This window comes from Colletotrichum godetiae, assembly GCF_030913485.1.
Source record: "Colletotrichum godetiae strain CBS 193.32 chromosome Unknown BDP55scaffold_20, whole genome shotgun sequence".
NCBI classification, from domain to species: Eukaryota; Fungi; Ascomycota; class Sordariomycetes; order Glomerellales; family Glomerellaceae; genus Colletotrichum; species Colletotrichum godetiae.
In genome coordinates, this window is record NW_026851268.1 from 181,385 (window position 1) to 209,276 (window position 27,892).

The following is a 27,892-nucleotide window of genomic DNA, read 5'->3' on the forward strand; positions in this document are numbered from 1 at the left end:
CTCTGCCGCTGGAAAAAAAACGACCAAGTTAAGGTTATCTGTCCTGCACAGCAGAACCAGAAACCCGGCTGGTGTTCCCATGCGACTTTTGTTCCTCCGCCCAAGCAATCTAATGCTTCTCCGAGTCTTTTTTTCGGCGATGGCGGAGTCTCTCACGCAGGAGGGCGAGCTGCATGTCGCCTTTTCCGCCCTGTCCCTTGCTCACATTTCTCCCTCACCCGAAGCTGCCACGGGCGCGACCCCCCTTTCACCAGATTCCACACAATGACCCCCAAGCCCGGTAACAACGTTCCATTCACATCCAGTCCCGACTTGCAGGTTTCCGTAGTGTCGTACTTGTGTCCAGGTGGGGTAATCAGCATGGCCTGATTTGGGTTCGTTCGCGCCCGCTTAAGTCGAGCGGGGAAATTCGAGAGTGTGAGAGCAGAGAGTCCAAGGCTATGGCCAGAGGTCTCTGCATCATATCCTGCCCAGCAAGACGTCTTTTCTGCGATGCCCAGCTTCTTTTGTTCTGTTGATTCGAGTCCCATCTCTCTTCCAATTCCATGTCAGCCGTCTCTCTTTTGTGCCGCAACGGGCCTCAAGAAGACGGCTGAAGCCAAAGATCTTGTCGGACAAGCCAGTGTCTGCCTTGACAGTTGTATCCCTGATACAATCAAGTCACAGCTACGCGATGATTGTTGTTTGTGTACATCGACCTCTTGCAAAGAAGCGTTGCCATTATTGGATCCAGTCCGGTCTGCAAGCCTTTTGCTGTAACTGAAATTCGATAGCCTGTGCGAAGCGAAGAAAACCAAGAAAATCGTGTGTCGTGGCGTCGAGCCCGGAGCAACGTCATCTTGATTCGTATCGTTGAGCGCGCAGTCGTGAATATTCGTCATTGGTCGTAAAATTGTCGTTATGAATCATCCGTAAGACAAGAATCCAAGCCCAAGGAAATGAGAAGAAAGCAAAATGCGCAGCGGTTGGTATCTTCCGATCCAGTGTAATGCCGATGGGGGTATCTCTAAGAAAGCCTCTTGAACCAAAAAAAAAAAAAAAAAAAAAGGACAAAAATAGAAATCCAAAACGTGGGAATCGAGAATCAAAAGGTTGTCGGTTTCTTCTGTCTCGGGCTCCAGGCCTGGAGCCGAGCGGGGGGGTTTTGCATTGCTGCGTGTTCCTCTTGTGTAGATGAGAGAAGACCCAAAGGAAATAGTAGAGAAAGGGGAAAGGAGAACAGGCCGCTCAGATGTTCGAGAAACCCCCCAACCCAAATGTAAATGCACTCAAATGCCCGCCCCGGACCCAGCCATGATGAGATGATTCGAATAAAAAGGTGACCGAGCTTGCGGCAGAGTGAGTGGTGGTTGTTGTTCCCCGGATATCGAAAAGACTGTGAAAAAAATCATACGCTCGCTTGCTGCCGACAAAAGAAAAAACCCCGATTACATCTTTTTTGTTTGGTTGATCTCGCGAGTCCCGTAACACCGTTCGCTCCCCTGCTGATGCAAAACGCCGATATGCCTGTGGATGATTCTATGCGGAGCAGACCGAGAAGAATTCAACTTTTCTCCGGGAAACATGGGACCATCGTGCCTGGCAATGCTATGAGGTCGTTACGACAGGGTAAGTCTCAGATGTGACGGATTCTCGTTGTCACATCGTCGTCGTGTACTCCTGGTAGCGATCCCAGCCGAAGCCACCGTAGCCGACGCTCACGCCACACTGAGGCGTGAACATGCTGGGGAGAGGCAACGCTGGGATGGGCGCCGTGATTGCTGGTGCACTGTAGTAGAACCCGGCCGTGGAGAATGGTTGGCTGTATGCAGGCGTAGGGGAGGGGATCTGAACCTCGCTCATGCCAATGTTGGCCCAGATTGGCGTCGACTCGTGAGATGTTGATGCAATGCTCGGACTTGATGGCAGGACTCTCCACGCATCGACGGCGACCAGGCTGGCCGGTGTAGGGGGTTGCGACCAGATGCTTGCGTTTGCCGGTGAGCTGGGGAGCAGGGGTGGTTGTCTGATGACATCGACAACACGGGGAGGAGGAGGTAGCAGGGGCTTCATGAGACCCATGATGTTGTTCTTGACCTCCTCGCTCTTACCAGAGAGCAGCTCACCAGCGCCTTCCTCCTCAAGCCCCTCCAAGGCGGTAACATGTGTGCGGTAGACGAACTTGTTGATGGCTTGGACGAAGTCCTCATGCAGCTTCTTGCACTGTTGGTCCTTCTCAGACCAGTCGTAGGTGTTGGCCTTGCTGTCGACGCAGTGAATTTCCTTGTGGTACTCGACCAAAGCGTCTATTGAGTCGGTGGTCAGCTTGAAAGCGACCTCGTTGCGCAGGACCATGTCGACGTGGACGATGTAGGCCTCGATATGGAGAAGCTGGTAGTTAAACAGGGCTTCGACGAGGGGGTTGGCGTCCTGGCGCAAGTCGGATTCCGGGGCCTTGGGGAGCATGATGGAAGTGAGAGTCCAGATGGCGTTGGGTGATGAGAGTGTCTCGGTCAGACATCTTTGATGTTGAGGGACGCTGTTGAGTGGACGCTTGATCCGGTTGATGCGCTTCAGTGTCTGTGTCAGCCACGGCTCGACCTTGGATCCCAGCACGACATTGACTGATGAGGCTCTCGGGGCGAAAGCAGCCGCGGAGGCTGGTAGCAGTTGAACAGGCATGTTGTTGGTGGGGGATATCTGGAGTGGAGGATGGAGAAGAGTCTGTGACCGGAGGAGGAACGGGGAGGATCAGTTGGCGTGAGGGAATGATAAAAAAAAAAAGAGGTGGGTTTGTCGTTATCGTTGCCGTCGTCGTTGTTGTCGTCAAGGATAAGTCTCGGGTAGAGGGCCTCTCTTTATGGTGGTTGATATCTTGTGCGGTATTCTTGTTGATCTTGTCTTATTGATTTTGGTAGATACCTCGAGAACAGCGGTGGGGGGGAGAGGGGTGGGATAGACGGGGAGGGAAAATGAAGTAATAAAGGAAACAAGTGATGACGGAGCTGGGCGGTCCCAAGGATTCGAGAGGATAACAAGGGATGTTTGGCTTGCACGCCTGCTACCGCGAATAAGAAGAAGAAAAAGGAGGACGAAGAGCTCGTGAAGAGGAAGAGGGAGGGTGAGAAGAGACAGGATGTGGTGCGAGGGTGGTGGGGTGTTATAATCGCCCGAGAAGGAGACAGCCCTGGGGCATGGGGCTTGGTGAGAGAGATGGAGTGGAAGGACGGGAGAGAGAGAGCTGCGGTCAACCTTCTTTGCTCCTCTTTGCCCGCTCATGTTCACTGCTGTTCAGCGCAGTCAAGGCCTGTCTGTCATGGGGATGGGGGTCAGGATTTGGGTGGTAAACTCGCTTCCATCCGGTGTGGTGCTTGCTGCGGCTGCGGCTGCGGTACTGAGTACTGTGAGGTGACGAGTACCCCAGGACTTGGACTTATGCGTGGGACAGGGGGTACCTCTGGCGGTTAGGTCAAGTACCGGGGTACACAAAACTGAGTCTTTTCCCTTCAGAGGTTGTCCCGCTGCTACCCTTTTTGCACCTTACGCACTCCCGCTCACCAAGAAAAGTAGGTACTGACTGACTGCCCCTCTCTTTCCCATTTGCCTCGACCAGCCCGGTGGGCTTTCGGCAGGCGGTCCCCATGGTCCATGGTCCAGGAGGCGGGAAGAGGGCGCAAGCAGAGGGGTAGGGGGGGAGGGGGGGAGGGGAGGGGTGTGGCAGGTTACCTCCACTAGGAACTCGTCACTGGCTACTCCGTACTCCTTGCACCTCGCTCTTTGCACCCCGTACGAATTGGAGGAGAGAGAGAGAAAGAGAGAACCATGCTCCGTAGCCAGAACCAGATCTCTCAAGTTCCGGAGCTTGGAACCCAGAGCTTCGAGTCCAGAGTACGTGAGTACCTAGCTGGAAGAGACAGGAAGGCAGAAGATCCATCATCCATGGATGATGCACGCCAGCGGGGGCAGCGCAGCGCTCTGTGCAGTAGCATCGGATCTCCCTATGGCGCCGGGGACTACTTGCTATAGGTAGGTACCTCTAAGAGGTACATGTATGGCCATGGACCGGTACTTGCGTTTGATCCAAGGACAGGCCCTAGGCATACTCTGAATGACTGGCTCGCTCTGTATCCGTACGGATTTAGGTAGGTACGCAAGTAGGCCTTAGGTTAGGGTAGCCTCGGTGCGCGGTGCATGCATTTTGGGCCGGCTTCCAGGTCTCCTCGTCGCCTCACCCGGGACTCCATACCTCTTGTTTTTTCTTCTTTTCGTTTTGCCCTCTCTTCTCCCAACGAGGTCTTGTTACCTCCATGACGGGATACCAACACTATGGAGCTGAGGGCCGGCGGCGGCCGGGGGGAGCTGGAAGCTGGAGCCCAAGGCTTGCTGGCCTGGTTATTGGCGTTGGCGTTGGGGCCGGCGATGCTCGTCTTCTTCATGCCACAACCTGCCTATCCGTAGAGCATCCTAGCTTGTGGCGGATTTAGCAACAAGATTCAGTTGGACACGTCAAAGTCGGTCAATGGGAGGACTCCAACGAACATGGACCTGCGTTGGTCGTTGGCCTCTCGAGTCCGTTCGCCATCGCCATTCCACTCATGCGCTCTTCATCCTCTTTTACCAACATCGCAACCAAATTCGCCTGGCCTTACTATGCAGTAATGAGTTTTCAGCCCACCTCAGGCCCAGTGACTCCTTCTCGGGGTAGGCCCCATTTCACTTACATGGAGTAGGCAGCCAGACACCACACCTCCCGCTACTTGGCGTTTGCACGGATGTCGTGAGTCTGTCATGTCAAGTTGCAGAGTGTGTAAACCAAGCAGCCACACAGCTGAGTGAGCCGAAGCAAGGTTTGGCAGGTTGGCAAGCTTAGGCTAGATGGCCTAGGGCAAGCCAGGAGTTCCCTGACTGCTTCGGATGCCGTCGCCTGCCTGCGCCGCAAGCTTGGGCCAGCGCCTTTTTTTTTTTTTTTTTGCTTCTCTTCTTCTGTATTTGGGATTCCCTCTGCCGCCTGTGGGAACACCCTTCTGTGAGAGTTGTGAGAGCGATGTAACCAAACGTCGTCCCGTTGGCTGATGGTGGTGAAGTGCCGCTGACTGAGGCGAGGTGGCTGGCAGGCTGCCCGCCCGTTGAGTCGGAACGTTACCAGCAACCTAATGACTCTGGGTCACTTTTCTTGTTTCCCGCTATGCCTTTTGGGTTGAGGTTTGGCAGACACATATTTCCCGTCTTGGTTTAGACTGTTCAAAGTTGAAAGATCATGGCTTCTGAAATGCATTGTGTGAGGCGTGCGTTGTCTTTTGCACCTGCGCCACATTTCGCTATAGGCCCAACGCTGTGGATTACAACGTCCAACAACGACCTAGAGAAAGTCTGGGACAAGTCTTGAAGATCGTTCCAACATTTTCAAGAATTATGCCAGCACCATGTGAAGAGGTGACAAAGCGCACCGAACAACCAGGCTCGGCAATCCATTCGACCCCGGATAAGGCTTGCTTAGGCCGGGCGTGGTAAAGCGAAGAAGACAAACGAGAGGTTCCTATGGGCTTAGATACGGGGCACCGGAGACGGCGCAAAACGCTCAGGTAGATCTGTCTTTGGGTCAGAACAGACTTCGGCATCATACCCTGGATCAGTTCGGAGCCATGGACGGATACAGTACGTCCCAGGCAAAGTATCCGCAGACCGAAGTGTAGGGAAAGAATTGGGTATAGGTTATCTTCTGATTTGCCGTCCGCCCTCCATGGCCCCAATCCCGGTTCAGAAAGATTCGCGGCAGATTCGGTTGACGGCAATGAGCAACAGAGTAAACTGTAAATCTTTCCGCTTTTTCTGGAGCCAAATCAATGGAGACTCTAAAAAAAGGTTCAGAGAGGGGAAAAAAAAAAAAAAAAAAAAAAAAGAAGACTGTCCGATCTCTGTGGTCTGTACAGAGGACGTGCCGAGCTGCGCAGCGCATGCGCTTCTGCATGAAGCGAGCGAAAGCGACGGCGGCGCGGCGGCGGCGAAAAACTTGCGAGGAGACGAACGAAAAAAAAAATTGTCCCCAAAAATTATAGTAGGGACCGCCGTACAAGATCAGGGCTGTGCTGCGACCTGCATATGCTCAATGACAGAATCCGAGAGGCCAGGCGAATGGGAACCATCGGATCCCGCAAAAGAGCCCAAAATCCCCAGCAGCGAGCTGAGAATGACCGATGTCAGTGCAGATGCAAGCGTAGGCCTGGCCGTGCTGTCATGCCATGCTATGCCCTACCATACCCGAGTAAGGTAACTTGTATCTCTCGCCGCCGTTCCAACTTCCCTCCGCCTTCTGTAAGAACTCGTGGAAGCCATCCCAATCCGAATTTTTGGTCCGTTCTTTTAGCCAAGTGTCCGTGTACCTCTCCGCTGGTCTGCGCAAGGCTCCTGTGGCTTGTCGGTGTCGTCCGTGGCCCGTTCGGAGGCTTCTCGCGTCCTCGGAACGTTACGCCACATAGGTCTTTCGTAAAGCGAGGCAAGGCGAGAAATCGCGTGCCTCGGGATATCCAAGAGACTCAAACGTCACGGCTCCAGTGAAATGTGATGATGTGTTCGCGAGGTGGCCTCCCGACCTGGCATTGCAGGCGGAGCTTGTGCTTGAACACCTGTACGCCTGCGTTGGGTTCTGTCTGGGTAAGGCCGCCGCGCCGATATTCGTGAGGCAAACCGGACTGCTGTCTTGGTACTTGGATTCCGTGATTCCGTGGCCTGTGCGAACAACAAGAAAGTACGGGACAGCAAACGCAGCCTAAACTCAATCCTTGTTACCGACCCTTATACGCCCTCTGTCCACATTCCAGACAAGGCAGGTAAGTCGTCGTGGTAGCCGCATATTGCTTCCTGGAAATCTCGTTCCGTACAGATACGTTGCGATGCATCCGCTGCCTGAGATGCCTTGTTTTCCGATCGAGGACACCGAGGAAATCCGGGCTGCTGGGCCTGTCGTACTAGTCGATGTCCCCCTCTTGCAATTGTAAGTCGCCGCCACCCTCGGGCCAAGTACCCTCGTTCTAAAAAGAGTATGTCGGTCAAGTACCATCAGTCTATCAGCATCTCTTCACTAGGTCGATACTTTTCCCCTCGTGCCCCCTCTCTGTACTCTGTTGCATTCACAAAAGTCCACGGCCAATTGTCCTGATTTGATAAATCCCACGAGAAACTCGTCCGCATAAAGTCTGAATTCTGAATCAGAATCCGTGTCTCTCCGGCTAGAGACAGGCCCGATGAAAGACACCTCCGACTTGTCGTTGCCGTCGCACAAACTGCAAACCCAACTGCCAAAGTCCCCGGACAGTCGGTTGACAGAAAAGAAACAAACGGGACTTATCGCTGCTTGTCAGGAATGTTTCTGTCTCAAAGAAGGCCTACCCCTGCTTGCCGGCACCCACCAACACCAAGCGCCTCCTTTCACATGTATCTTGAGAAAAGCGTACCCCTGGCTGCTGAGGTGCAGGGTGTGTCCTGGTTAAGAGCTGCCAGTTTCTCTCCAAACCGATGCCCAGTAAAGTGGGGTGAATGAAGAAGTGACTGAGCCGTAGCCTCGACGCCCACAGTCCATGTACTCCGTGGCACTTCGTCTGACAAGTGTTCACGATCGGGTCAACCTCTTGCTGGGTCTGCACCGGGGCTGTCTAGATCGCTTCCGCGGTCATTTCAAACTATCCGAGCCGGGCCTTCTCACCAAAAGCAGTTTTCGATATATCATATTGCAAATATTACTCATCGCGCCCCTTCAACTACTCGCATGTTCCTTGCTCATGCACCTTGCTCTTCTTGCGAGGTATCAGATCTTCTTGCGTAGAGCCTTCGGCGTACAATCGTCGCGAGGGCAGCCAGGATTGGAATACATTTGTGATATCATGCTCACGGGCATAATAGCCCGCGCAGGTCCAGACTTCTTGTAACCCGGGATGGGTGTTACTGTAACATGCAGGTGTGAGAAATTCAAGCTGCCTATCTCGACTCGTCTGCCGCTAGGAAACTATCCTGAAGTTCCGTCCAGAGGTTGCGCTTATGCACCTGACTGTATCCGTCCAGCTTCGACGATCTGGAGACCGTGGCTTGATTCTTGTTAGGCAGATCAGGGACAAGGCATAGCTACATTCGACAAGCCCCTAGAGCCAGCACCATGGCCAAGACAACCATGGCGATCGAGCTCGTTGGTGATGGTCAATCTTGCACTGGCTTAGCTGAGACCTCGTCGGAGATGAATGAGTCGTCTTCTGATAGTCGTCATAAAATGGCCTGTCTGTCTTGGCCAGTCTTGTGGTCCAGACGCTGCCTTTCACCTTCTATTGATTCTTAGTACCATTATGACTTGCATGTGCCTTGAGGACACTTCTGCGTGTCGCCCTGCATCATGTAGGTTCTAGCAGGAGATCGTCTTTGAAACGACGCAGGCGCGGCCGCGACGGCGGGAGCTCCAATAGCCCGCATAGCATCGTATGTGACCTTGACTGGGCATCTCGATATGCAACTTAGACCTCCTTGGAGAGTAAGGTCGCAGTTGCTGGGCCGGCTCGACTTTCACGAGACTCAGGGCACTACCATGATTGGAGCGGCCAAGGGAAGCCAGAGGAAGAACCGCCAAAAGAACCAACACTAAATTCAACCGCCTGCAGTCCCGACCGGGCTCCGCCTTGGACAGCGACATCAGACCAGATGGCGCGGCGTACCGCAATGGCAGCGTTGCTATTCCGTCTGAGAACTGGCGTGTAGAGCGTTTCCGGAAGCGTGGGATTGCCCTCTTCCCTTCTGAACTTCGCATCGCCGCCGAGCCGAAGGGGGTTGGTCCGTCGAAATGGAACGGGATCCAACATCGTTGTGGAGAGATGTAAAAGGGTGATCAAGGACTTGAGGGTGTAAACGTCGAGCAATGACAGCCTGTAGATGACCTTTTACAAGGTCGGGGTCCTTGCTAGCGGCCGAGGTGAGCTGAGGTGTGGTTGGGAAAAAGCTGGCTTCTGGTGCCTCATTGGCTGTTGAGCTGACGGCCAGATTTGGACTATGTGGGCCTGGGCGGAAAAAGGCCGAGCGACTTCATCATGATTGGCAAAAATACTGAATTTCTGGCTTGATATTAAACCAATCATGAGCTAAATGCTCTAGAGATCCATCGTGAGGGGAGACGGTTGGAGTCAAAACGCTCCTAGGAACTTCCCCTTGACTCCTGAAGGACGCAGAGAAAGCTCAATGAGCAATAATGGCCGCGTTAATGGCGCAACGACTTTGGCGCCAGGCCAGGGGACAGGCGGATGAGCAAGGTCATGGTCATCAGGAGAGGTTACATACCAAGATTGCCAGATTGGGAAAGACCTTGCCCCGTTCGTGGGTGCTCGGCTGCAGAAACAACCGTTCTCGAACCTCTCCAGAAGTGGATTGAGATCTGTCACAATCAGTCTGCCGTCCAATCGAGTTACCAAAATGCCGAACCGGTTGCTGTTGACTCAAACAAGGGGGCATCGCCCAGAAACATGTCCAGAAAGCAAGCAGATATCCTTGGTACCATATCGTCAACCATGACATATTGGTATTGTGGCAAAATGGACTCGTTTGCAAACAGATCCGAACGCGTAATTCCAAGTTCCCTGCCAAATTCCACTATCCCATCCGGGCGGAAGCTGGCTGCTCTGCGACCCGGTGTCGGCATCGCAGGGAGACAGTGTGGGTTGGTAATGGTGCCCTAGACGGATGTGAATGCTCGCTTGGGAGTCTGAGAGCAGTGAGAGTGCGGCGGCTGTCCGGTCATAGACGCGGCAGAAGGCAACAAACGGGTCATCGTGGAGTCGAACGAGCGGACGTGGTGGAGTCCCCCTCGCAGCAAACTCGGCAGAAGTCGGCTCTTGTGCCGTCGCGGCAAGTTGTAGGTACGGATAGGTCTGCTGACTACCTATTTTTGGCCCCCGCGGCCTTCGCCTGTTGTCGAAGCAGGCGGCTCCGCCGTTATTTGCCGCACCTCGGGTGGCTGGCTTTGACAGCAGCCAGTGCCCGTTGGCCGTCAGAGCTCGTGACCACTACTACTATCACTTGACCTGAGTCACATGGAGTTTCCCATCGGTGAGTAAGAGGCTTGCCTTTGTCAAGGCTATGGCAGACCATACAGAGCACCTCAGTATCCCGTCTCCTGGGAGAAAGGGGTTTCGGACCCGGAATATTCTTTCAAGGTAGCACCAAGCCAAGCTTCACAGGCTGTATCGTTTCTGGTGTCGCCACACTCCGCGGCAGAACCCTACCCCAGTGACTGGGCCCGCGACCCGCAAATCTTGCTTTGCCGCACGGTTGTGCGGGAGGAGATCCTATGGCTTTGACGGAGCCCGGGAAAACAAGTCGAATATTAAGAGGTATCAAGCTCCTGCAGGAAGGCATCTTTGCTCTGCTATTCGTTTCCAGTGCAGACTGTTGCCCAAATTCATGGTGATCTCCAATGCGTTATTTGTTGTCGGACGCCTGTGAAAGGACATTGGCTCTTGCGAAAATCTGGCAAAGATACGTGGATCTGTCTAGTGACTCAGGCTGGGTCCGAAATAGCACGACAAGCTTGAGCCTTGAGCGCAGTGCCCAAGGTGAGCGGGACGGTTCGTTTTGGACAGGATTCCTACGCAAGGCATGCCTGGTCTTGAAGCCAACGGGGATCGTACCAATAGTCGCCACCAGCTATCGTGCCCGTGCCCAAGTGGAGGATGAATATCGAAGGCTGCCGCAGTTTGCTCGAGTACCACCGAGAGTTGGTGTGTTGGCAAACAAGACATGAATGCGTATTCGTACGTTAACGCGAAAGCAAGTCGATTGCGTAGTTGTCTCATGGAGTGAGGTGGGAAAATGGCGACCCCGAAAACCGACGATCGTCCTCTATAGGGTTTCCCCAGATCTCGAGGTTCCGAAAAAGCGAGTATCCAAAAAAAGAACAGGGACTGCCGGCCGGGGAAGAAACTGTGCGGCGAGTGCCCCCCACCCTGGGAGATCCGCGTGTGGCGCAGGCGTCCGGAGGCTGGTGAAGGAGGGTGGAGCGAGAGGTTGAGTTGACGAAACCGTTGAAAATGCCACTGCAACGTGGGGAACGCGAGGTTCCCGGCAAGACCAGGAGAAGGAGCATGTGAGTGAGTTACTGCACGGAGTGATGTGCAAGACTGTTAGCACCTAGTTAGACGCACAACTCAGGGGACCTATTACACAGTTCCTGATGAGAGACCGAATACGGGGGCCCCGTGGTTGGGTACGTTGCACCCCTTGAGCAGCTGAAATGTGCTGCTACCAATGCAGAAGACCCGCTGATCGCTTCAAGCCGACTGCTTGTCAGTGGACAGCGGGCACCAGTGGTGCATGAAAAATGCCACACGGGAGGGGCTGAGGGGCTGTGCTGCCCGCGGGAGGGCAAAAAAAAAAAACGGCAACGTTGACTCGCTCATGACCGAGATTTTAGCATTGACCTGACCCTCCACCTCCACAAAGGGCACAGGACACCAACAGTCCAGCCCGCAGGTAGTCGACACTCGACAGCCACGCGGCTCCAAGATGGATCAGTGTTGCCAGTGTGGGCGGCGGGACAATCCATACCGTTTGTGGCCAACATGATGCCATTATGGTTGTTTCCTCCCACCCGTCGATGATGGAACAATGTTTCACCAAAAAGCCCACTCAGTCGAGCCCGTTGCAGAAACGAACCAGCGTCTGGGATGCCAGGTTAGGATAGGGATAGGGATTGGAATTCTGTCGTGGATGCGTGTCGTAGTAACGACGACGTCCCGGCCAGTCGTGATAGCCCCGTGTTTCGAACAGAGAAGCTCGAGTAAGTTTGACGGGGGCAGATGCGTGTGCGGTTTGCACGGCAAGCTATGCTGAGGCCCGGTTAGGTTTGTTGAGCTTTGCGAAGTAGCTGTCTCCTTGTCAGATATGTGACGACAGTTATTGACATGTCGCGTCCTCGTCTCCATGACTCGATGTTGACGGCAAATAGATAAGTTCTACTCCGGATGGTTCAAGTTCACGACAGATAATCCGGGGGATTGGTGTGGTTGCAAGCGTGATGGGCGGCAGACGTTGAGCGAGTGCAGGTTACCGACGACACCTTACACAAGCATGAGCCTGTCGATCAGGGAAAAGTTGTCTACTTCTCGATTCGAGCATGAGCTAGACCTGAGTCGTGTGTCTGCCGGGCTCTGATCAAGGCGGACGGGCGTATGAAGACTGCTTCAGCTTCTGTATGCCAAGTGACCTTCAAGGAATGAACAGAACAATAAGTTCGTTAGGTGCCAGGCGATGTTTGATGTTGCCATGGCTGATGCCGACTTCCGGAAAGGCTTTGTTCTTCTTCGGCCAATGCAAGACGCATCGCATTGAGACTTTGGAGGGCGCAAACCATGTTTGAAGCTTGTTCATTCGTACGAGGATGGAGAAAATACTTTAGCAGGAGAGTGGAGGGGAAAATGGAACGCCAAAGGTTGAGTTGAGTTGAGTTGAGGTCTGTCTCCAACTTCCAGTTTGGAGAAGCACAGAATGGAAGGAAGGGATCGTTAATGGCATGGAACACTGAAGGGGAAGGAGTAGGGGAGCTTGGGCCATGTCTTGTCCGTAAAAGGAAAATTGGGCTGAGCTTAAGTGCCTTCCCGTTCCTTCAAGTAACTTGTCACTGCTTGTCAGGCCCCGTAAGCATCCCCCGCCTGAGGTAATCTCGCCAGCGGGTGGCTTCAGTGAGTCGTGGGGTGGTCTCGGCCGAATTTGCAGTGGAGCGCTCAGTAAACGCGGACGCTAAAGCTCGAAGCGAAAATGGTTTCATTGGCTCCCCCACCGCCGGGCTTCAGCCTATTCTCCAAACAACGAGGCGAGGCTTGACATTGACAGCACACCTCCCAAAAGTTGTACCCGTGGCTCTCCCCAATTGCGGCTTTCGCCGACGTCATTACAACTTCCATCCGCAACACAGCATTCTTCCGCTCCGATACATAAGATATCCTATCATCCAGACCTGTAGAGCATGCATAGCGCCCATCATAAACACAAATGATATCCCTTTGACCGACCGACCGAACGAACGACTCCCTAGTCGTCCCGACGACGACACCGTCGATTCTTACCTACGATGGCTGAGCCCGCGGCCTCTGTCGCCTTGGCTGCTGCTGCCGCAACAACAACGACTACGCAAAAACAAACGAGCCCTGCGATTCCCGTCGGCCTGAACGAGGCATCTCTCGACTCTCCCACCTTCCGTTCCACTGCGCAGCACTTTGGAGAACATATCGACAATGTCGAGAAATGGCTCGACGACTACGTCAGATCCACGTCTCGCGTCACCCGTGACATATTAGCCCTCGAAGAAAGCGTCAATACCTACCTGTCCAAGATTTTCCCACCCGCTGCAACCGCCGATGCCATCGTCGATCACGACTACACCCTCCTCGCTCTGCGCCGGATAAGCGACGGCTCAAAGGAATGGTGGACTCAGATTATGTCGACGGTACGGAAGATGGACACCATATCCGTCGACCCCATCCGATCCTTCGTCGCCGCCGACCTGCGCTCTTTCAAGGAAGTCAGGAGGGTGCTGGACCACACACAGAGAAACTTCGATCAAGCTATGGCTCGGTACATGAGCCAGTCCAAGACAAAGGAGCCGTCTGCTATCAGAGAGGAAGCGTTCGCTGTGTACGAGACCCGCAAGGCATATCTCAAGGTCTCCATGGACTTCTGCCAGCTTGCACCACAGATCCGCTTTAGTCTGGACAAGTTGCTTGTGCGTGTCAGCTCCGATTTTTGGAAGGAAATGAAGCGGTCGCGCGACGCCGCTGCTGTATCGACAAAGTGGGGTTCCGAGATGGATCGCATCCGTGGCTGGTCGCGAGAGATGGAAACCACAGAATTTGTATTTAAGAGGGAACTGCAGATTGCGCGCCGCGATATTGGCGAAAGTACCCTGGCAGCGTTCAAGCCATCCCGGGAGTTGGAGGATTACAGTGCGTCGACGGTCCAGTACCTAGGGTCCAGAGGTCCGGTGAGCGTCCAGCCACAAGAAAGCTCTGCTGTTGTATCGGAGAAGCAGGGCTGGCTCTTCCTCAAAACCCTTTACGGAAAGCCGGCCAGATCAAACTGGGTCCGTCGTTGGTACTATTGCCGGGAGGGAATCTTTGGCTGGTTGATCAATGGGCCCCAGGGTGTACTGCAAGGCGATGAGATTGGCGTCCTTTTGTGCAATGCCAAGCCTGCTGTTGCCGAGGATCGCAGATTCTGTTTCGAAGTCAAGACAAAAAGCCAGACCTTGGTTCTTCAGGCCGAGACCCAAAACCAGCTGACTGAGTGGCTGGAAGTCTTCGAGGTGGCCAAGAAGAGAGCATTTGAAGCCAGCATGGACAGAGACAGCGCCTCCTCTCCCGCCGGTGCCGATCCCGCCTTCTCTATCACGCCGCCACCGCTTCCCGAATTTTCAGCAAGGTCTCTGGACGCCGTTGTGGCTGGCGAGGAGCCCTCCGGTAGCTTTGACCGGGCTGGCACTCTTCCGGTTCCTGGCTCGGACGGCAGCATGGCAGGTCGTGCCAGCTTCGATGTGAACGCAGGTGCGCCGCGTCGGTCTATCACTGCCCTTGGGCGTGACCTGGGCCGAGAGATGGTGCGCGAGGAGGGAGAAAGCAATCGCGACCACGCAGCGAGGATCATCCAGAAGCTAGATCTTCACCGAAAAGCGACCTTTGGTGCGGGTGCCGAAGCTGCGGTGGCTGCTGGCGGAGCCCCCGGCGCTGGCGGCATCGCGGGCTTGATAGCAAGCCACGGCCACCTTCCCGGATACCCTTCCCCCCCACAAGCTGGGTCGAAGAACTCTTCCACTTCAAGATTACCTGCTCTGGATCCGGTACAAGGAACTTTGGCCCCTCTGACGCTGGCAAGACCACCTGCGGCAACAAACCTCAGCCGAATGGCTGTGATGCTGTCCGTCGACAGAAGTATAGGATCAGACACCACGAGCCACATGCCTACTTCTGTTCTCGCCAACTACTGGGGAAGTAGTCCTTGGAGCACAGTATACGGTTCAGGTCCAGGCCTTCCTCGTACTCCCGGCCTGCTCGAAGAGAACCCCTTCGGAATAGTAGTCCGAGAGGTGGGCAAGCCTGGCGAAGAGAAGCCTCCGACCCCTACTACCGGGCACAGGAAGACTGTCAGTGTCGACGCAAAACCCAGTCAAGCCCACACGCCGTTCAGGCAGCCTGTGGAAACCTTTGTTCCGGGATACCCTCCAGAGCTGAGAATTCAGCACCTCCAATTCCGGATCCTGTTCCCCAATGCTCCCCTAGACGAGAAGCTTGTTCTCGTCTTCCGCGCTGCTTGGTCAAGCTCAACAGGCAAGGACTCGCCTTCCCACGGACAAGGACTGGCAGGCAACGGCCGTATCTATATCACTCCAGACAACATGTATTTTTACGGACAACAAATGGGCCTCGTAGTCGCCTATGCCATCAGTCTCGACATAATAGCCGAGGTCACAGCTGCGCCCGGTAAGGAATGTGACTTCATTTTCCTTCATCTCGGAGAGGATGGCAATGAGACGGGTTACACTAGAATCACCATCAAGATTTTCCTAGACAACCTTCAGCTCCTGCACGCAAGAATGAACCTTCTCATTGACGACCTGCAATCTGAGGAGCCGATGGAGTTGCCGGAGCTCATCCGGGCACTGATCAATCTGGAGTACGAGGACTACAGCAAGCGTAGCCCAAGCATTGAAAGCTGGGAAGAGGTCTCATCAAATACGCCGTTCGATGATGGTACGCATTCTGGACGCCCAGCCAGGCGCCAGAGCCAGTTTGGACCTAGACTTCGCTTAGCAGGACCTGGTTCGAGGCAGACCCCCAAAGTGCAGGTGCCGGCTCATCCTGTGATCTTTGAACCCGAAGACATGCAGAGAATGGTCGCAGAGCGACACTTTGAGATCAGCGCCAAGGCCTGCTTCCATGTGCTCTTTGGAGACAAGAGCTTTGTCTTTCCCAAGCTTTACTTTGAGCGGAGAGCTCAACAGATTGCCCAAGGGCCCTGGGCCCTGGCAGACCATGGCCGGATGAGGCGTGAGTTCCAGTTCAAATTCGACTACAAGGATATGATCGGTCGACCCAAGACTGTTGACGTTGTCGACTACCAGACCATGGACGTCTTCCAGGAACACGTCACGTATGTTGTGACACACATCAAGACGGCGTGGCATCTCCCCCATTCTCAAGACTTCAAGTTGGTGACCAAGGTTGTCATCACCCACGTGGCCAAGTCGAAGTGTAAATTGGCCATCTACACAAAGGTGGAGTGGTCCAAGATACCGACATTTTCAAAGAACTTGGTAGAGCGGCAGGCCTTGAACGATGCTGAGGGCGATGCGGAAGAGCTCGCCGACGTTGCGACGGACCAGGTGCGCAAGCTCGGCCCACACAGCCGGACGAAGAGAGCAATCCAGGTGTATGGAAACATTGGGCAGCAGACGCAAGTTGTCGTCTTTTCTCCGGCCGATGCAGCCGCGTCAAAGAAGCAGCTCATCAAGCCGCGGACACTGACAGCCATGCTGCTGGAAACGCTGCGTTCCTTTGGTGAGAGTGCGGTAACATCGCTCATCATGTGGGCCATCGCCGTGGTGAAGACGTTCTTCAGCGTGGTCACGGCTCATAGACTCATCCTTCTCGTCCTGGCCGTAAGCGCATTCACCAACATTGCCTTGACCTCCAAGGAAAGCTCGACCTGGTGGACGGAGAGGCGAGCAGCCAAGTTTATGACCCGGGTCGGTGTTGGCCCGAACGTGATGATGAGCAAGGCCATCTATATGGCGGATCTGGGCGAGGCAACGGGTGCGGTCGGCCACAACAACAGTTGGCCCATTAACAGTGCGTGGTAAGTGAACCTTCACTGGCGGTTTGGAGTCTAGACACACGATGGCTAATTTCTTATCATAGCTTCACTACATTCCAACTTGTTGCCAACGCCACCGACCTGGATAGCCCCTACGAAGACGCCGGTTCGACGCTGTCATCAGCGACGAGCCGAGCGACCGCGCGTCGGCTGCGCCGGACTCGACAGCGTCTCGGATCGTACCGACACGACCTTCTCGTCGCGATGCGCATCGTCAACAGTATCGAGCGGGAGATGGTGCAGTCAGAGTGGGAGAACTGGCTCTCGGACGAGACAATGCGTTGCGAGAAGCTCAAGACGGTGTTGGAGGAGGACGGATCCGCCGCTTCTAAGAGCAAGCGTGGCAGCGGTGGCAGTGGCAGCCAAAAGGTCTTGACGTCGAATATGGACGCGGGCAAGAAGGAGGCGCTGCGGGAGTGGTACGATACATATTGTGGGAGCTGTAAGTTGGATCACCAGTCGTTAATGAGCGAGCGAAGCTCTTTGGCGGGGTTGTAGAAGAGTTTGTTGGTCTCCTTTGTGTTGCGTTGCCGTGGGTTTAGAGAGCACATGGAGGCTTGTAGAGCTTACAGTCTATTGTTCCGGGGTTTTTTTTTTGAGGATAATATTTGAAGACCTTGGATGATGACTTTTTTTTCTTGCTTTCAACTTTGTGTCCGCTTGATGATTTACTTATTTTATGACTGGTTTGGGGCTGATGAGATGATGTTTTGTTACGACTGATGCCTCATTCTCAAAACGGATTTAAATGTAGAGTAGATGGCACAGAAGCGACTGATTTACTTTTATTGCAACACCAGCGATTGAGGCGGACGGATATCGTTTGCAGATTACACAATGAAGCAGAATATAAAGGCCAATGCTGTATCATGATCGATATAAGTCAATGTCTAGTTCCTCTCATCTTACAACTTCAAATCGAGACGAAAAGGCTGCGATCGTAGATCGACGATAACCTTTTTCACCGGGAAGTTCGGTCAAACTGTTTAGTAGGCTAGTACTAGGGTCAAACAAAGACAGAGTCGGCCGATGTGAGAGCCGGGTCCGGAGACTCTGAGGTCATGCTCCTGTCTCGGGAATCTCGGCCTTGCCTGTTGGTATTATGGGTGCAGCTAATTGTGTGTACTTTGGCGTTTAGGCTGTATGCTGTGACGCCCTCCCTACCTTAGCACCTTGGGGTAGATCATGACGATGTGAATGAGGTTGACGTCGATACAGACAAGAGTTAAACAGGGCTTTGGTATCACGTATTCACCCCCAAATCACTTTTCTGCTTCGGCAAGGTTCTCCGTCAAGGTTCTCTGGCAAGGGAGAAAGAACCTCACGTGTCGCCTATAATCCTTGTAAACCGTTTGAAAACAACCTGGGCGTTGCCTTACGGGTAGGGCGAAAGAAAGCAAGGAAACCTGATGTGCCACATTTCCCCTCGAAGCCCGCATTCAACAGTGTGGCTCGTGGAGGAGGCGGCGGGGGCGGCCTTGGACGACGTAAGGGCCTCTGGTCAGAAGTTCCAGAACGAGGTCTCTGATCCGCTGCCCTTCCCTACTCAACCCCACCTTCCCCTCGATAACTGACAATCTGTCCCCTAAGAAAAAAAAAAAGAAAAAAAGAAGAAAAAAATGCAAAATACTGGGTCAGGAAAAGGGGGAAAGGAGCCGCATGGAAGGACTTTCCCCTCGTTACAATGGTTCCAGGGCCTGGGCGGTGGTCGCTCCATCGTCACGGCTTTTGCGAGGGTCGAATGAGAGGAATCCGAGGGCACGGAGGTCGAGCCCAGAATACGCGGATTCTAGACAATCTCTAGCGCGGCAGGATCCACTCGATGCTCTTTCTGGGAGACAGACCACCAATTGTGACGTCGAGATGGACGGGGGGAAGGGGGGACGGGGAAAAAGGCCTCCCCACCTTCCATTCTCATTGAGGGAGGGGACCTGGGCACCCACCGCACCACCGCACCGCACCTTCTCGTACTGTTCGTACATACATTGACGAGGGGATGACGTCAGCGCCAGGGTCAAGCCAATGCGAGGAAGCGCGGTGAAGGGGGAAAGCAAAGCAAACAGAGCAAGAGCGAACAGCTAAGAGCAGGACCTACCTGGCCGGCCCTTCCCATGTAGGCATTGGATGTCTTACTTCGTCATTGGGGCAGAATCCGAGGCAGAGATGAGATACGTATCTGTTGATGCCCCTTCCCAAGGACACGGAAGGAGTGTTGCACCGGATCAGTACCACACATGGAAGGACGGGAAGTACACTACACAGTAGAGGACAAGGAAGGACGCATTGAACATATGATGGAACATGGTCAACCGTAAAGTACCTTACCTCACCTTAGCTGAGAAAATGAGAGAGGACGGGAGCATCAGGTCCGCTCGGGTCGGCCAGAGACGTCAAAGCCCCTCCAAGACTCCAAACCAAACTTGTCCATCCCGTGCCGCACAAGCCCATGATCGGTGATCCCATCCCGTTGACGCTATCCGTACTCCATACTCTGTACTCCATACATACTCCGTACTTCGTACATGCAACTTTACTCCAGCAATTCCCAGGTACTGTGGCTTACGCAGCACCTTATCCTCTTCCAAGCCTGCCGTCTTCCCTCCTCGACTCTGTACTCTTAAGCCACACGTGGGGCACTATTTGCAGCTCACTCAAAGCTTTATTTCGTCTCCATTTCCGCACAGTAATCGACCACTTATCATCACATTCATCCGCAGACCACTAAACAGCATCTACCTTGCTCCCCCACGAACACTCCCCTTTGCCAACGCCTCGGTCGCGACCGGACCCCGACGACAAATCTACACTACACTAACCTCGCTACCTTTTGACACTTGAAAAGTTCCGTCCGTATCCCCCCCCCCTTCACAGGCACCGCCAGCCCAGTGTCTACACTACTCGGTTTCGTCGGACGACCTGGGCTATGACATCTTCTTAAACACGACACATTCCATTTCGCCTTCAACGCCAACCGCCACCCTTGGACACAATGGCACCGCACCACGAGCCCTTCAAAGGCCTCGCGCCCATCAAGTGGGAATCTGTCGCCGAGGAGGACCCAAAAGAGTTCATGACCGACGTATTCGCCAACGCCCAAACTGTCATTGACTCCCTTCCTGTCCCCGCCGCTGTCACGCAGGCCACTGCTTCCCACGGCCGCTCCCGCTCCCACACCGGTCCCCCGATACCTGTCGCCGACATCAACCGCTCTCTCTCCCAGCGCCAAACCGGTGCTGCGCTGAAGTTGTCGCAGGACCTGTCCAAAGAGTGGAAAGAGGTCAAGGTCAATGCCAAGGATAACCCGCTAGCGATCAACGTATATAAGCTTGCCGCCAAGGACGGCAAGGGCAGCTGGTTCGCTCGGCGCAGTGTTCACGATGGTTTGACTTTTGACAAGTGGAAGCTGGGCCTCGAGAGAGAGTTTGCCGAGTCCATGAAGGTGCAGAGCGGGCCCGGCGCCGGCGCCATCCGCGGCATTGGAGCAGAGAAGCGGGCGGCACACGAAGTTGTGGAAGGCTCCGGAAAAATGGAAGGTGAGTTTGGATAATCCCACTTGAGCCTCTTGCACCAAATACTGACAACATCTGCCCAGTGTTCCAGTTATCGGCGCAGTTCCCAGGCCCGACGGCTCCGAGAGACTTTGTGACGCTACTGTTGAGTTCCGACTTTTCCGGCGGCGCCCCGCAAGAGGGTGGTAGGCGGCCGCTCCGCACCTACATGATTGTGTCGAAACCATGTGTTCATCCCGAGTGCCCCGAGCGGCCAGGCTACATTCGAGGTCAATACGAGTCGGTCGAAATCATTCGCGAGATCCCGTCCGATAAGCCGGCTGCCATCACGCGAGCGCGATCGTCGATCGATCTCAGCCAGGAAGGCGCCAAAGAACGACAGGCTGTAGCTGAGTCTATGGGCAAGGAGGCTGTTCTACGGGCAGCGAAGAAGGCGGCAGATGCAGACGGCCGTCACCGAGGCGCATCTGTCGACAGTGCACCGGCCAGAGACGACGCCGGGCATACCGGTGAAGGCGTCGAGGAGGACGCGACGACGTCAGTCGAGTGGCTTATGGTTACACGTAGTGATCCCGGCGGCAATGTGCCCCGATTCTTGATTGACCGAGGTACACCGGCCGGCATCATTGGAGACGCGGGCAAGTTCCTCAAGTGGATGACTGCGAAGACCGCAGACGAATTTTCAACTTCGGATACCGAGCAGGAGGAGACGAAGCAAGGCGCTAAGCAGGCCGAGAGCGAAAAGGTCGCTTCTCCCATGGAGGTGGCCAAGCAACCAACATCGAACCTATTGCCCGAAGAGTCGGCACAGGTGCAGGATAATTCTGTCCCGAGTAGTAACGGCCTGTACGGCATCATCTCCGGCGCTTTCGGAATGGCCAGTTCCGTTGTTGCTAGTCGCCTACCAGATGGCTACGCACTCCCCGGAATTTTCACTGCACCGAGCACTAACGGCTCGATAGCCGAGGAAGACGAGGATGAGTCGGCTGAAAGCGACATATCGTCCATCCGAAGCTTCGCTTCGGCAGTCGAGAAGACAGATGAGGGTGAGCCCGTCACGCCACCAGAGGTCACACAGCCCGACAGCATGTCGCTCCACTCGTCCGGCTCCGGCGGCGGCGCGTCCCTCCAAGGGGGCAAGACGTCGTCACACCACGAGAGGGAGCTGAGGAAACTCCAGGAGCGGCGGCAAAAGATGCAAGACAAGATCAACAAGATGCATGAGCGCATGTCTAGCAAGCGTGACCAAGACTCGCAAAAGGAGGCTGCCAACCTGGTCAAGCTCCGCGAGAAGCATGACAAGGAGATGGCCAAGCAGGAGGACAAGTACAAGCGCGATATGCAGCGTCTCGAGCAGCGCCGCGAGCAGGAGCAGCGCAAGGCGGAGGAGAAGCGGCGGAAGCAGGCCGAGAAGGAAGAGAAGGGAAATCTGGCCCTAGAGCTCAATCGCGTCAAGGCGGAGCGGGACATGGCGCTCAAGGAGATTGACGTTCTCAAGGAGCAGGTGGGACAGCTGCAGAGCCAGAATACCATGCTGGTGGTTAAGATGGGCAAGATGGGCGGCATGGGTGGTATGAAGAGGCAGGACTCGACGTTGAGTGTACCCGGAGAAAAGGTGGCTCAGACCGTGTCCAACTAGGGACTGTGTAAAACGTACGACAACGACAGAGAGAGAGAGAGAGAGAGAGAGAGAGAGAGAGAGAGAGAGAGAGAGAGATGTTGGCTGCAGGACAGGATACCCAGCTTGATGCAGACAGAGATCTCTGTAGGCGGGACGGAGATGACGGATGAGCATCCAAACGGCGTTCGGGGCGTCTTAGCCTTCCTTTTATAGCCTTTTCTATTTACTTTTTATCTTTTTTCCATGTCTATTTTCCATGTACCTTTTCCAAAGCATTTGTACACGAAGCATCTAAACGAACTTGGACTTTTTCCCTCCCATCTAAGCCATGCTCCTTGTCCTTCACGTCATCATCCCGTCTTGATGCGTATGTATGACAAAAATCTACGGAATTCATGCATCCATCATCTCCAGCAACAATCCATGAAGTCTCCCCTGCTGGCCCACGCTCCGCAACTGTACCAACTTTTCCTTGAGCGCCTCGGATCCGTCGTCGCCGTTGATGGAGCCGACGTTGACGAGCGCCGCCGCGGCGAGGAGGACGCGCGCGCAGACTGCGTAGACGTCTGGGCCTGATGTCCAGCCTAGGGGTCCGTCGTCTACGTGGTCGGGTTGGGATGTGAGGGTGAGGAGGGCGTCTAGGCCGGCGGAGGTCCATGTTGTTAGGGCTTTGTGGGCTGTTGACGTGGAGAAGGTAGGTGAAGAGGCAGAGGAAGAGGAGGAGGAAGAAAAGACGTCTTGGAGGACTGCGGCCCAGCGCTGCGATTCGCGGACTTCGTCGATGAAGAGGTTTTGTTCTTCGATTGCGAAGAGGGAGTCGTCGAAGCGGAGGGCGGAGGCGAGTTGGGAGTCTGCTGTGGTGGTGGTCCATTGGGAGGTGTTGTTGCTGGTGGTGGTGTCGGTCTCGTCTGAGGCGTGCTGCTGCTGCTGCTGGACCTGGCCCGTGAGACGGGATGCGAGGAGCGCGTGGAGGGCTGGGGTGTGGCGGTAGGTGGCGGAGATGTGGGATAGCAGCGCCGAGGCGGCGTCGATGGGCGCGAGGGGGCGGGTGAGGATGTGTTTTGCGGAGAGGGAGGCGAGGTCGCGGACTTCGTCGTCGTCGTCGTTGAGGGCGTCGTAGAGGGCTGTGAGGGCGGGGAGGAGGGGTGCCGCTGCGTCGTCGTGCTGTTGCTGGTCTCTGCCTGAAGATGCTGGGGTGGTTGAGGAGGAGGAGAAGAAGGAGGCGAGGGAGGCTGCTGCGGCGATGCGGGTGTCAAAGGGGCGGGAGTCGTGGAGGGCCGAGGACATTAGGTTGCCCCAGCCGCGGAGGGATTGCGCGGTGGATGGGGAGGCGATGAGGGATTGGGAGGCGAGGGAGGCCATGATGGGTCCGCTGGCGCGGGTGATTGCGTTGGAGAGGTTTGGGTTTATTGTTCGCGCGAGGAGGTCTTGCCAGAGCTGTGTCAGGATCTCGGGGGCAGGGAGGAGGTTAGAGAGTTGTTGTTGCTGCTCGCTGGCATCACGGGAGGCTGCCAGGATAAGGTCGAGGACCTCTGCTAGGTTGACGAGGGCCGCGGCGCAGGAGTCTGGGTGCGTTGCGGAGCGGGCTACGTCTGTGTAGAGCGCGGCGTAGGATGATGCTTGCTCGGGGGATAGGCGCGGGTGATGGACGGAGGCGAGGGTTTCCAGGGTTGTGATTGTTGTCTCCACGCTTATTGTGCTTGTTGAGAGAAGGGTTTCGCGGAGGGAGGTAGAGGGGGAGGGGCAGGTTTGGGCGGCGTGGACTGCTGCGATGGCGAGTTGGGTGCGGAGGAGGGCGCTTTGTGGGGGTTGTGAGATTGTGGAGGAGGCAGCGGTCTGCGATGGTGATGACGAGGGGTGAGAGAGGGTGAAGAGGGAGATGAGGTTTTGGACTTCCAGGTAGGCGGCGCGGATGTCTGGGCAGGAGGCAAAGGAGTCGGACGCGCTGGTTTCGAGATCACTGAGGATCGAGAGCACGCGCGGGAGGCCAGAGGACAGCCTTTGAGGCGAGACATCAGCAAGCCGCTCAAAGACTGCCTTGACAGTCAGCAGGCCGCCGTGGATGTGATTGTTCCTGCTCGCGGGCGCCGCGGCGAGAGAGTCGTTGATGATGGCCTCGGCGAGGCGAACCCAGTCGTCGTCTTTCAACAAGAAAGAACACAGCGCGCGGGCAGCCATCTCCCGTACGTGCCAGACGGGGCTGGCGAGGTATCCCGCCACGAGGCCGTACAGCTCGTCGCGGGATGCATCAGGGGGTCCGGCACGGCGGATGATGTCGAGGGCCGGGAAGACGGACTCGGCGGCGATGGTGCTGCCGAGCGTCGTCGGCTTCATGACCTCGCGGCCGGAGCGGAGGAGGTTCAAGAGCACCGAGGGCAGAATGGGGAACTTGTGGTACTGCAGGCGGGTTGTGCGGCCGTCCCAGCCGGCCTCGAGGGTGGCTTTACTCTCGTTTGTGCCAAAGAGGTTGTCGAGAAGGGAGCGGAGGAAGAGGAGGCCGCAGTTGCGGATGCCCCAGACCTCGGACTTGAGGCTGCCGGCGGCGAGGTTGAGGCACTGCGGGATGTGCGGCGCCGACTTGCCGAGCTGGGTGATGAAGGAGCTCTTGAACATGTCCTTGAGGCAGTTGAGGGCGTGGACCTGGGGCAGCTTGGAGCCGTCCGACTCGGAGTTGAAGGCGGGTTTGCGGGCGATGGCGACGAGCTCCTCGATAACGGCGTCAAAGGAGGGCTGGGACGCATTGGCGGAGACGATGCCTGTGATCATGGCGGGGATCCCGGCGGAGCGGCGAGTGGTGGATGCTTGGGAAAAGATGCATTCCTTGGTTCCTCTGTACCAGACGTCGAGCAGGGTTTCGCCGTTCTCGTGGCCGGCTTGAGGGTCGTCCAGGTGCTTGACCAGCTGGCAGCAGGTTGCAAACGACAGCGAGACTGTGTTGAAGGCACCGCGGTGTCTGAGGCTTGATAGCTGATCAAAAGTCAAGGACCCGACGGTTGTGAAGAGATCGGTCGAGGGGCGCAGAGTTCCCTCCTTGGCCTTGGACTTGAGAGGCAGGACCATAACCCGCATCAGGGCGCTGGTAGAAATGTTAGCTGGGGTAGACAATGTGGCAGAAACTCTCCTATTTCTTACCTGGACTCGTGGATAGCGCGGAAGCTGTAGCTCAGCAGATCCTTGGTGTCGAGACCCTCGAGGTCTTCCAGCTCCTGAGGCAAGTGGCCCTCGGGTGAGTCGTCACACAGAATGTCCCTGACTGCAGCCCAGATGCGTTGACAGCACTTGACAATGCGGTTCTGTAGGGTAGTCATCGCCTCCATCTCGGACGGCGAAAAGTCCATGTCAGCCGCAGCTTGCCAGATATACCTAAGTCTTGGTCAGTCCACAACTCCTTTCAAACGAATCGCAGTATTTGATGCACCCACCGGAGAGAAGCAAAGTAGCCGTGCACCGGCGCCTCCAGAACGGCATTGCCCAGATCGGCCTCTGCAAAGGCAAGCTTGCCCTCGAGAAGGTCCATCAACTTTGCAATATGCGCAATTTGCGCCTCCCTACCGTCGTAGAATCTAAACAGAAGCTCGTTTGTCCGAGCCACGCCGTCAGCGTGATCGGCTCGTGCCGTTCTCCGCGCAATATCCTCGGCTCTTGACAAGAACTCTTCCAAAGTCGGCGAGACCCCCTGAGTGCCGACGAGACACTTGAAGCGCTTGTCGGCGAACAAGCTCTTGAGGACGGAGGTGCCGTTCTCGCGAACGTCATCGAAGGGGTCCATGATGAGGTCAAGCAGCGCGCGCGTCCACTTTCCGTCAAACAGATTGAAGAAGAGAGTCTCGTCCTCCTCCGTCTCCCACGTCTTGCCAGCATCGGCTTCGAGCTTGAGAATAAAGGCGACGGCCCTCAGCGCGGTAAAGTGCCGCTGGAAAGAAGCCGTGGGAATGAGCTCTGATCGCAAGAAGGCGATATACCACGCCAAGAAGTCTTCGTGCTGCTTCAAGCTCGCCCGCAGCTTGTCCTCGGGCCAGAGCAGAATGTTGGTGCGGTGGTTCGCCTGCTTCGGCGGCGCCTTGGGGGCCTTTGGCGCACCTTTGGCGGCGCCGTCAAAGGCTTTGAGACGGGCCAAGCTCTTGTGCAGGATGAAAATTGCGCCTCTGCTGCGCTTGAACATGTCTTTGAGCTTGCTCAGCAGTTCCATGCGGAACTTTGCGTCCGACTCTGAAAAATACGTAGGGAGGTGAGCTTGCAGCAGGCGGAGGGCCACTGGTGAGTAAGGCCTCGTTGTCGAAGGGGAGGCGACGATCAGGGATAGCGCCAGCGAGCGGAGCTCATGAGAAGGATGCGACAAGACTCTCTCGAGCACCGCCTCTTCTAGGACTACTGCTGAGGAAGACTCCTCTTTGTAAATGGCACCAGGCTCCTCGACCATGCCTACCTTTTTGCCGACTTCGAGCACGGCGAGGTTCAGCTGGGCCAGAGTATCCAACTCAGCCACGGCCGAGCCAGAGGTAGACCACATGCTGTTGATCTGTTCCAGGATCTGGACCGAGTCCTTGCGGTCATCCTTGAATAACGGAAGGAAAACATATGTCTTGATGCCCTCGAGCAGAGACGGCGTCTTGGCAATGGCAGCCTGTACCCAGCGAAGCCACGTCTCGACACTGAACTGTTCGGCGCCTGCAGCTTGCAGTGGCTTTAACGACTGCTGCCTCAGTGCCCTGAAGATAGTCACGATAAACTTGCCCGTGGTCGGACACACGTAGTGCATAGTCATCCAGTCGAGCATCTGGCCGAAAAAGTCCTCCCACAGAGCAATATCTGACGCCCAGCTGCACTCGGGCTGCGTCCGCCTATAGCTTGCCGCGATATCATCGACGCTGAAGACGGACTTGCCGGCAAAGTAGTCCATGGCCTTGAGCGACGACTTGACCAGAGGCTTGGTGGACTGCGGCCCGATGATATTAATGAGGGTATCCAAGATGGTCGTCTTGACCAGCTCGGAGACGGCATGGTCGGGGTTGCGGCGAATGAGCGAAGGGAGCAGGTCCAGGACCAACTTCATGGACCGGTGCTGCTCCGTCTCATTCCACTTGATGAAGAAGTTGAAGAGGCCCAGGCTGGGTTCTTTGGAGAAGGCCCATTGTCGCAGGGCCTGCTTATCAGACTTTGAGCTTTGCTCGACAAATCCGCAGAGCTTCACGCACGCATTGCCCGAGACTCCCTTTGGCTGAGCGGCCAGGGAGAGGAGGTGGTCAAAAACATTTTGCGCGATGCTACGGGCACAACTGATGTTAACGAGCTATTACATGTGGACCACATCTTGGAGGGGTAATGAAGGGGGGAGAAAAGTCTTACGAAATCCACGATTCCTCGGGCTGCTCTTCAACCCATTTGAGCAGGTCACTCGGGTTGACGAAGCTCTCGTACTGGGGAACGGTATCCTGCTTCATCGCTATCTCATACTTGGCGAACCCGGCGAGTGACTCTGGGAGTGAGGTAAGGTAGAATGAGGGGCACCGAGGGGCAATGGCGAAGCGAACGAGTGCTGGCCGAGTGAGTAACAGGGGGGGTGTTTTTTTTTTTTTCTTTTCCCTTTCGTCTGTCGTCTAGAACTCGGCGTGTAAGTAACGGAATTGAGTGCACCCAAATTTCTGGTTGGCTCCGGATCTTACATAAGAATCTCCGATTCGGGAAGGCTTCGTCGGTGAAGGTATTTACCTATTGGATGTATTGGACACGGGGGAAAATGTAGGTACCACGAATTTTCAGCGAGCAGCTCACAGCATTGACTCGGCGCACCGGCGAAGACTCATCGCGGGGGGCACCAAAGCGCCAGGGTCCCGACACTCTTTTTTTTTTTTTTTTTTTTTTTTTGCGCTGCTCGCGCCCCCTAGTGACATTCAGC

At 55.4% G+C, this 27,892-nt stretch overlaps 4 protein-coding genes across 4 annotated transcripts; 2 read left to right on the forward strand and 2 right to left on the reverse strand.

Annotated features, from left to right (window-relative positions):
- Positions 1-1,638: 1,638 nt before the first annotated feature.
- BDP55DRAFT_551920 (uncharacterized protein) lies at positions 1,639-2,661 on the reverse strand (the record flags this gene model as incomplete). The annotated part of the gene is made up of 1 exon (XM_060569155.1): positions 1,639-2,661. The coding sequence occupies one exon, from the start codon at positions 2,659-2,661 to the stop codon at positions 1,639-1,641; it is 1,023 nt and encodes a 340-aa protein (XP_060429671.1).
- Positions 2,662-13,072: 10,411 nt separating this feature from the next.
- BDP55DRAFT_552088 (PH domain-containing protein) lies at positions 13,073-17,364 on the forward strand (the record flags this gene model as incomplete). The annotated part of the gene is made up of 2 exons (XM_060569171.1): positions 13,073-16,848; positions 16,911-17,364. The coding sequence occupies 2 exons, from the start codon at positions 13,073-13,075 to the stop codon at positions 17,362-17,364; spliced, it is 4,230 nt and encodes a 1,409-aa protein (XP_060429672.1).
- A 2,491-nt stretch (positions 17,365-19,855) lies between these two features.
- On the forward strand, positions 19,856-22,014 carry BDP55DRAFT_728508 (uncharacterized protein; the record flags this gene model as incomplete). Its single annotated transcript, XM_060579445.1, has 2 exons — positions 19,856-20,399; positions 20,459-22,014. 2 exons carry the CDS (start codon positions 19,856-19,858, stop codon positions 22,012-22,014), a joined length of 2,100 nt encoding a protein of 699 aa, XP_060429673.1.
- Positions 22,015-22,041: 27 nt separating this feature from the next.
- BDP55DRAFT_663409 (putative death-receptor fusion protein-domain-containing protein) lies at positions 22,042-27,820 on the reverse strand. Its single transcript, XM_060574880.1, has 5 exons — positions 27,660-27,820; positions 27,343-27,593; positions 25,419-27,260; positions 25,129-25,359; positions 22,042-25,072 (listed from the first exon to the last, which is right to left on the reverse strand). The coding sequence occupies exons 2-5, from the start codon at positions 27,435-27,437 to the stop codon at positions 22,390-22,392; spliced, it is 4,851 nt and encodes a 1,616-aa protein (XP_060429674.1). The 5' UTR covers positions 27,438-27,593; positions 27,660-27,820; the 3' UTR covers positions 22,042-22,389.
- Positions 27,821-27,892: the final 72 nt, after the last annotated feature.